This window comes from Mizuhopecten yessoensis, unplaced genomic scaffold (genome assembly GCF_002113885.1).
Source record: "Mizuhopecten yessoensis strain PY_sf001 unplaced genomic scaffold, ASM211388v2 scaffold4025, whole genome shotgun sequence".
Classification (NCBI taxonomy): Eukaryota; Metazoa; Mollusca; class Bivalvia; order Pectinida; family Pectinidae; genus Mizuhopecten; species Mizuhopecten yessoensis.
Window position 1 is genome coordinate 59,240 of NW_018405338.1, and position 10,132 is coordinate 69,371.

Consider the following 10,132-nt stretch of genomic DNA (forward strand, 5'->3'; position numbering starts at 1 on the left):
AATACTGTATCCCCTACTTTCTAATACTGCATCCACTACTACACAATACTGTACCCACTACTACACAATCCTGTAACCACTACTACACAATACTGTATCCCCTACTTTCTAATACTGCATCCACTACTACACAATACTGTACCCACTACTACACAATCCTGTAACTACTACTACATAATACTGTATCCCCTACTTTCTAATACTGCATCCACTACTACACAATACTGTCCCCACTACTACACAATCCTGTAACCACTACTAACTACACAATACTGTCCCCACTACTACACAATCCTGTAACCACTCCTACACAATACTGTACCAACTACTTCACAACACTGTACCCATAACACACAATACTGTACTGTATCCCCTACTTTCTAATACTGCATCCACTACCACACAATACTGTACCCACTACTACACAATCCTGTAACCACTACTACACATTACTGTTCCCACTACTACACACTAATCTACCCAATACTGCACAATACTGTACCCAATCCTACACAATACTACAATACTATACCCACTACTGCACAATACTGTACCAACTACTAAACAATACTGTACTCCCTACTACACAATATTGTACCCACTACTGCACAATATTGTACCAACTAAAGCACAATATTGTACCCATTACTACTTAATACTGTACCCACTATTACACAATATTGTACCCATTACTACACAATGCAGTACCCACTAGTACACAATACTGTACCCACTACTATACAATACTGTACCCACTACTACACAAAACTGTACCCACTACTGCACAATACTGTACCCACTACTACACAATACTTACTACATAATACTGTAACTACTACTACACAATACTGTACCCACTACTACACAATACTTACTACATAATACTGTAACTACTACTACACAATACTGTACCCACTACTAAACAATACTGTACCCATTACTACACAATACTTTACCCACTACTACACACTATTATACCCAATACTTCACAATACTATACCCTTATACTACACAATAATATACCCACTTCTACACAATACTGTTCCCACTTCTACACAATACTGTCCCCATTACCCCTAAATACTGTACCCACTACTATACAATACTGTACCCACTACTATACAATACTGTACCCACTACTAAACAATACTGTCCCCACTACTACCCAATACTGTACCCACTACTACACACTACTGTCCCCACTCCTACACAATACTGTACCCACTACTACACAATACTGTACTCACTATTACACAATACTGTACCAACTACTACACAATACATTTCCCTCTACTAAACAATACTGTACCCACTACTACACAATACTGTACCCACTACTACCCAATACTGTACCCACTACTAAACAATACTGTCCCCACTACTACCCAATACTGTACCCACTACTAAACAATACCGTACTCACTATTACACAATCCTGTACCAACTACTAAACAATACTGTCCCCACTCCTACACAATACTGTACTTACTATTACACAATACTGTACTATTTAATGATCCGGCGTCCCCCGATATCTACACAATACTGTACCCACTACTACACAAAACTGTACCCACTTCTACACAATACTGTCCCCACTCCTACACAATACTGTACCCACTACTACCCACTACTGTACCCACTACTACACAATACTGTACTCACTATTACACAATACAGTACCAACTACTACATAATACTTTACTCACTATTACACAATACTGTACCAACTACTAAACAATACTGTACCCACTACTACACAATACTGTACCCACTACTACACACTACTGTACCCACTACTACACAATACTGTACCCACTACTACACAATACTGTACCCACTACTACACAATAATCTACACACTACTTAGCAATACTGTACTCACTACTACACAATCATGTTACCACTACAACACTACTGTATCCACTACTACATAATAACGCATCCACTACTACAGGATACGGCACCCACTACTACACAATCCTGTAACCACTACTACACAATACTGTATCAACTACTTCACAACACTGTACCCATAACACACAATACTGTACCCACTACTTAAAAATACTGAACCCACTATTTCACAATATTGTACCCACTACTACACAATAATATACACACTACTTAGCAATACTCTACCTACTACTACACAATACTGTAACCACAACTACACAATACTGTACCCACTACTACACAATACTGTATCCACTACTACATAATACTGCATGCACTACTACACAATACGGTACCCACTATTACACAATCCTGTAACCACTACTACACAATACTGTGTTTTTACTACTAAACAATCGTGTAACCACTACTACACAATACTATATCGGTGAGACAAATGAATCAAATTTGTATAACCCCCACCCGAAAACTCGTTGGTCGAAAGATAATAATGATGAGATAATATGGATGAAATTGTGATTTTATTCATACAAGGTATGTTTATGTTTTGCATTGAAACATTATTAAACGCAATGTTGTATTATAATTGCCGTGATCTAATCTGATATTTTTGAGGAAAATGTGTATATGAAGATGCTGCAAATATAAATACAGTTTGGTGAAAAATAAAATAACATCGTAAAGTATCAATGGTGAAACAGTAGGAATGAGAAAACTGATGCGAAATGGGTAAATATTTCCTTTTGTTTTTAAAGCAATTAATTATAACATTATATTATGGATATTGTCATATTATGGCCCCCCAGAAAACCCCGTAATATATGTTGAACATTATTGCTTCTAGCATTACCGTACAAAATTTGAAAGGAATTGATTAAAAAATAAAAAAAGTTCTTGCATTTACTACACAAAGCCCTTATTTGGCAATAAAAGGGGCATAACTCCACAAAAAAACATGTAAACTTCTGAAATGCGAACCTTTCCGAGCTATATTGGTATGAAATATGTGTACCAAGTTTGAGTTTAATCAATCCAAGGAAACTTAAGTTATCGCATGGAAACCTTGTTTCGAACGACACAACCGACGACGACAGAGTATAATACCTATATTTCGCCTTGCGTTGCAGGCGACACAGTAAAATAATTAAAAAAATCCTCCTATCATACTGACAATCATACTGAAGGAGAAGGATTTTAAACATTCATCACTTTGTTCCCCTGTTGGGCCCCACCCCCTCTGCCTGCAAGGGGGGGGGGGCAGACACTCTCTGTTTATACAAAATTGAGTCCCCTATGCAGGGGCTTTGCCTACAGGCAAAATTTGGTCAAAATCCACATGAGTCGTTCAGGTATGCATGCAGAAGGACTAGAAGGACCAGAAGAGTGTTAAAAGAAAAGTTGACGGAAGACACACCATGACATGCTCACCAGCTGTCCTTTGGTCCAGGTGACCAAAAATGATTAAAAAGTACAATATGATTCTTTCCTCTCATTTTAATTGAATTTATATTTGATACTGCCTCCTTAATGATGCTTGAGGCCCGTGGATTTATTTTATAAACCCACTGTTTATACAAAATTGAGTCCCATTCGCTCAAGAATGCTCCAGACTAAATTAGGATAACATCCCTTTATCCCTAAGGTAAAAGAAGGATTTTAAAGGTTTTATCGCTATTTTCCCAATTGTGCCCCGCTCCTCTGCCCCAAGGGGGGCCTACAAACACCCTTTATACAAAATTAAGTCCCCTTGTCCCAAAGATGCTCCAGACTAAATGGGGATAAAATTCCTTAATGCCTAAAGTAGGAGAAGGATTTTAACATTATTACATATATTTCCCCTATCTGGCCCGCCTCTCTGCCCCCGGGGGATGGGGGGGGGGGAGGGGAACACACCCACCGTTTTTACAAAATTGAGTCACTTGGCCAAAGGATACTCCAGACTAAATTTGGATAAAATCCCTTTATCCCTACAGTAGAAAAAGGATTTTAAATCTACTTAGTCGTACAGGACAAGTAGCGTTTTAAAGGAAAAGTTGATGGACAGTTGGACAATGGACAAACGGTGACGGACGCTGCGGTATGGCGTAAGCTCAACATGGTCCGAACCCACTGTTTATACAAAATTGAGAGCACTTGGCCTAAGGATGTTCCTGCCCAATTTAGTCAAAATCTACAGAGTCATCCTGGACAATTAGCGTTTTAAAGGAAAAGTTGATGGACAGTTAGACAACGGACGGACGACGGACGGACGACAGACGCTGCGGTATGGCATAAGCTCGTCATGGTCCTACGGACCAGGTGAGCTAATTATATACCAGGTATTATACCCCTTAAGCATATGGTGTCAGGAACTATATTATGTAATCTATCTAAACAGAAATTAACCTATGTTTATAATTTATTCTACCCCATAATTCAGAAACTAGCCAATATTATTTTAAGTTAGAATATCATTCCTTCTGTATTAACTTTTCAAAATGGAGTATATAATTTTTATCTATTTTGTAAGTACACTGTATGTAGCTATGGGGAGTGTAAGAGAGAGGGAAGAGAGTCGAGACACGGACATGAGCGAGAGTGGAGGTGCTGGACTTATATACACAGTGGACCAATAATATGGATTTAACATCTGTATTTTTAAGTAATAGGCCAGCACCAAGATAGGATGGTACCGACTTTGTAGCTAACTGACTTTTATGTATGCGAATAAACCTACATAAGAAGATAATCTGGACTGGACTTAAAAGTGCAGACACCAAATACTCACTATAGTACAACCAGGAAGAGTGCTCGTCAGGGTGTGGCTAATATTATATCAAAGCTAATTTCCAAAACCAAGAACTGTATAGCCTCATCCTGACTGCCCACCCGACATCAAGTTCACCCCTGCCCCCAATAATCGTCGTGACATATGTCTGTGCTTATCGAAAGCAACAGATAGTGACCACCTTAGATTATGGAACTCGGAGTTCGGCATTACTAATGCAGGATATTTTACCAAGAGGCATGTACCATTTACAACTGATTGAACTGAACTAGGGTGTTTCTTTAATTATATAGGTTTTACTGTATTACAATTGAATTTCAAATGAAAGCTGTTACCTCCTTCCACTGTCAGCTTAGTGTGTTTACTCTGTGTTTTCCCAAACCAATTGGAGACAATACACACATATTCGCCTTCGTCACTTTTCAGAGTTTGGTTGATTACTATGTGGTTTGGTTTTGTACTGGTATACTTTTGCTGGTCTATATCAAGTTGTTTGGTTTCCCCTTCCGGCAAAATGTGTTTCCAGGAAACTGACTTAATGCATGGAAATGCAGATGCACAACACTTCAATTTCACTTTTTCTCCCGCTACAACAGTATAGTTTTTCTTTATTTCGACTGTAGGAACATCTGAAAGTTGAAATTTAAATTAAAATGAGCAATTTCTTTAATTCTGTGTGATTAAAATTCAAGATCAATGTGACTGTACCTAATAGTACATATTACCTGCTTTTAAACTGTATAATCATGTTTGATATTTAAATTGTTTTTTTAATGGTTTATGGTTTTTTTTCAGTATTGGTAGAAGCATGATTTATTTCTCAATGAGTCTCTATAAAAATGCAATTTCAAAATACATTTATTTTTAAATTTCAAATTAAGTTGACTTAGGATTTTTTGACTGAATGGAATAGAAGAAGATAAACACATTTGGTATGTACATATACATAGAAACATGTGCGAGGAGGAATTTGTTTGTGAATGTGAACCTGCAAATTTACACATCATTAGGGCTTTTCACCAACTGGTGAAAAGACCTATTGGAATTGTTATGTTTCTTCTTCTTCTTCCCTGATTTTGTGGCCACCTAATCTTTTGATTGGTAGCAGATGTGTTAACAGTCTTATAAGTACATTATAGGCCAAGGTCAAAAGGTGTCATTGCAACATTTTCAAACAGGTCAAAAATCCAATATGGCCGCCATGACGTCATAGGTCAAAATCTTAAAATAGCCATAACTCAAAAACTATTGATTGTACAGCAGTCATGCAACATATTATTTGTAGAAGTAGGATTTTGAAGAATTTGCTCTATTTTCCCTATTGGGCCCTGCTCCTCTGCCCTCAGGGGGGCCACACTCACTTTTTATATAAAATTGAGTACCTTTTGCCCAAGGATGCTCCAGACCAAATTGGGATGAAATCCCTTCATCCCTATGGTAGGAGAAGACTTTTAAATGTTAAATCTCTATTTCCCATATTCAGCCCATCCCCTCTGCTCCCAAGGGGGTCACACCCACTGTTTATACAAAATTGAGTCCCCTTGGCCCAAGGATGTTCAAGACTACGATAGAAGAAGGATTTTAAAGGTTTTACCTCTATTTCCATTATTTGGTCCTGTCCCTCTGCCCCCAGGGGGGCCACACTCACCATTTATACAAAATTGTGTCCACTTGCCGTAGGATGCTCCAGACCAATTTAGGATAAAATCCCTTAATCCCTATGGTAGATGAAGGACTTTAATAGTTTTACCTATATTTCCCCCATTAGGCCCCGCCCCTCTGCCCCCAGGGTTGCCACACCCACCAGTTATACAAAATTGAGTCCCCTTGGCCCGAGGATGCTCCAGACTACATTAGGATAAAATCCCTTGATCCCTACGATAGGAAAAGGTTTTACCCCTATTCCCATTATTTGGGTTGAACCTCTGCCCCCATGGGGCCACACCCGCCGTTTATACAAAATTGAGTTCCCTTGGTCTAGGGATGCTCCAGACCAAATTTAGTCAAAGTCTACTGGGCCGTTCAGGACTAGTAGCGTTTTAAAGGAAAAGTTGACGGACGGACGGACGACAGACGCTTCAGTATGGCATAAACTCGCTAATGTCCTTCGGCCAAGGTGCTATTGTTTGCAATAAAAAAAATGTATCAAAAGTCAACTTCAGGTTTTCGTTAGGGGTCAACTTTCAAAACTACTATTTTGGGTAACAAATTTAAAATATCTTCTTAAGCTCTAACAAGTCTTGGGTCTTGATATTTCATATACATTGTATAAGGTGCTCAGGTGATTGGCTATCAAGTTTGTGAAAATGGTTGACCTTGACCTACTTTCAAGGTCAAAGGGGTCAAATGTCTTAAAAACTTTATACAACTTCTTCTCAATAACCATCTTTTTCTTCATAGAGGGTAAAGACAATGAGGATTCAAAAAAATATGTTTGCGATCAAAGACCATATCAGTCCTAACGGTGAAAAGCCCGTCAAGTTGTTAGCCAACTATTTCTAGTTTATTAAATTATAATCAATGAGGCAACAAACTTCTGATTGGCTGAAGTTGCCCTATTCATGGATTGATTTCACTGAAAATTTGTGTGCAAATACATTAACATGTTTGAGGATGAGTTCAACAGTAAATGTGATTGTGGTTTCTGTGCAATAATTGCCCTATAATAATGGGTCGATTTCAATGAAATTTGTAATGCCGATCATAAAAACATGCTTGAAGTAATTCTTGCATATTTACACATTACTTAACTAGGTTACAACCTTGTGATAGGCCAATTGGTTTCTGTGCAATAATTGCCCAACAAAAAGGTCAATTTCACTGAAATTTGGTATGCACATACAGACTAACATGTTTTAGAATAATTTTGATAGTACATATGATCCATTCATTTTACACTTACTTAACAGGCGCTTAGCTAGAGCCAAAGGTATGTGTAAGCCTGGGCGAGGAGTCTTTAGGTGTCATCTAGGCCCCTAATGGGGCCCTGGTGGGCGGTTTAGAGGGGTGAAGCCCCCCCCCCCCCGCCCTAAAAATGACCTTAACATGCTTTTGAAGCATAGACATTGTTATACGGTTATTTGAAGATATATATTAAGGGTCTCGTGAGCTTAAACAAAGTATATTGCATAATTTATGTCCTGTCCAGTCGTTTTGTTTCAGCTAGGCAGAATTCAGCTTTCTCATTTTTCAACGAATTGAACTGGCAATATGATATATTTGAACAAACTTAGTAACTCTTTATCCCAGCAAGTTACTGGCTAAATATAATAACCTTAGCTATTTTGGTTATGCAGAATTACTCATTTAAAGTTCTTGTCATTTTTTTTATCCCTATGACCTTGAATATATGTTAAGGTCATTCACTTGATCAAACTTGTTTGCCCTTCATCCCAGCAAGCTACTTGCCAAATACCATCATCCTAGCCATTTTGGTTATTCAGAAGATATTGTTTTATGTTCTTATCATATCTGATCCCATTGACCTGGAATAAATATCAAGGTCATTCATGTGAGAATATTTTGTTGCAATAATTTATCTCTGCATGCTTAAATGGCCAAATATCATCATCCTAGGCCTTTTCGTTATTCAGAAGAAGTCGTTTAAATGTGTAAAACACATTTGACCCCTGTGACATTTGGTAGCCCTTTATCCCAGCAGGTTCCTGGCTGTTAGAAGAAGTGGTTTGAAAGTTTTAGAGACAATTGATCAATTTTGACCATGAAAGTAATTCAAAGTCATTCATTTGAACAAACTTAGTTGCCCTTAATCCCAGAATGTATACATGAGCCAAATAGTTTTACCCTGTGACACTTAGTGCCAGGTGAGCTAAAATACCTGTTAAACGTTTAAGGAAGCATCCCATTATGACAAATGCCACTGCTGATATAACTGTACTCCACTGATAAAGCCAACTGCTGGTGGTTTGTTCTGAAGATCCATTCCTGTCGACTGGCAACACCACTTGTACTTCATATACCAACAGCAAGGCTAGAACCAGGAAAGTTGTCATTATGACTCCTGTAAAGATAGAAAGTGTGCAATTAGAGGCTTTCCAACAAATTTATGAAGAAATGATATAAGTACTACAATGACACAAGAGAACCAATTGGCCTGAACCACTCACCTGGTAAGCAGACATTAATAAAGTTACAGGCAAAATATCAGTATCTGTGACACTTAAGTCATTCAAAAGAAACTGTTAAAATCCTTAAATACATTTGATACCCATGACCTTCAAAGTCAAACAATGACATTAAGTTGAAAAAAACTTCACCCCAGCATCAACCTGCCAAAATATACCACCCTAGACCATTTTACCCATGTAACCTTGAAAGTGTATCAAGGTCAGTCACATGAAGAAATTGATAGCTCTTCATCTGAGCATGCTACTGTCCAAATACTGTATCATAACCCTATGCACTTCGGTTATTCAGAAGAAGCTTTGTTTTACCTCTGTGACCTTAAATATAAGTGAAGGTCATACATTTGAACAAACTTGGTAGCGCTTTTTCCCAGCACGCTTATACTGTAACACTGTAAAGTAACCTGTTCCGATAATATAAGCCGAGATGTACAATAAATGTCGATTTCATGGCTGATAATTTAAAATTAAATTTTCTCCTCTAAAATTTGTCCATATAGTTTATATAAAAATTCCACAAAATTAAAACAACATTCCTTAAATTTTAGTAAATAGAAATGCTATCATGAATTTTATCATCTAATTCCATTATATGACAGTTTAAGTATTGATTCTTTTTTGTTTTGGTAGTATATATCAGAAAACAAGAGGCCCAGAAGGCCTGTATCGCTCACCTGAATATATTTAAATAATTGGTATGAAGTAAAGATATAGCACTCCATGGTAGGTGCTGTAAGTACATATGAAATTTCAGAAAGATCAATCCAGTACTTGAGATATAGCGAGAACAAACTTCAAACAGAACCCCACCCCTATGCCCCTAGGGGGTCATACCCACCAATTATACAAAATTGACCCAAGGATACTCAAGACAAAATTAGGATAAAATCCTTTAATCCCGATGGTCGCAGAAGGATTTTAAAGGTTTTACCTCTATATCTCCTATTGGGCCCGCCCTTCTGTCCCCTGGAATACCACATCCACTGCTTATACAAAATTGAGCCCCCTTAGCCCAAGGATGCTTCAGACTAAATTAGGATAAAATCCCTTAATCCCTATGGTAGAGGAAGGATTTTAAAAGTTCTACCTATATTTTCCCTATTGGGCCCCACCTCTCTGCCTCCAGAGAGGTCAGACACATCGTTTATACAAAATTGGTTCCCCTTCACCCAAGGGTGCCTCATACCAAAATTGGACAAAATCCTGTCTTTCCTACAGAAGAAGGATTTTGAAGAATTTGCTATGTTTCCCCTATTGGGCCCCTCCCTTCCGCCCCCAGGTGTTGGGGTGGGGGTGGGGGGGG

The 10,132-nt window shown here is 38.1% G+C and overlaps 1 protein-coding gene across 2 annotated transcripts in view; it reads right to left on the reverse strand.

The window, feature by feature from the left end:
- LOC110448362 (roundabout homolog 2-like) overlaps nucleotides 1-10,132 on the reverse strand; it is a 59,719-nt gene that overhangs the window by 14,640 nt on the left and 34,947 nt on the right. For both annotated transcript variants that reach the window (XM_021494550.1, XM_021494551.1), the window contains 2 exons: nucleotides 8,523-8,705; nucleotides 5,020-5,313 (listed from right to left, as the gene is read on the reverse strand). In XM_021494550.1, coding sequence (XP_021350225.1) covers nucleotides 5,020-5,313; nucleotides 8,523-8,697 — 469 coding nt within the window. In that variant the 5' untranslated portion in view covers nucleotides 8,698-8,705. The remainder of the gene's footprint in view (nucleotides 1-5,019; nucleotides 5,314-8,522; nucleotides 8,706-10,132) is intronic.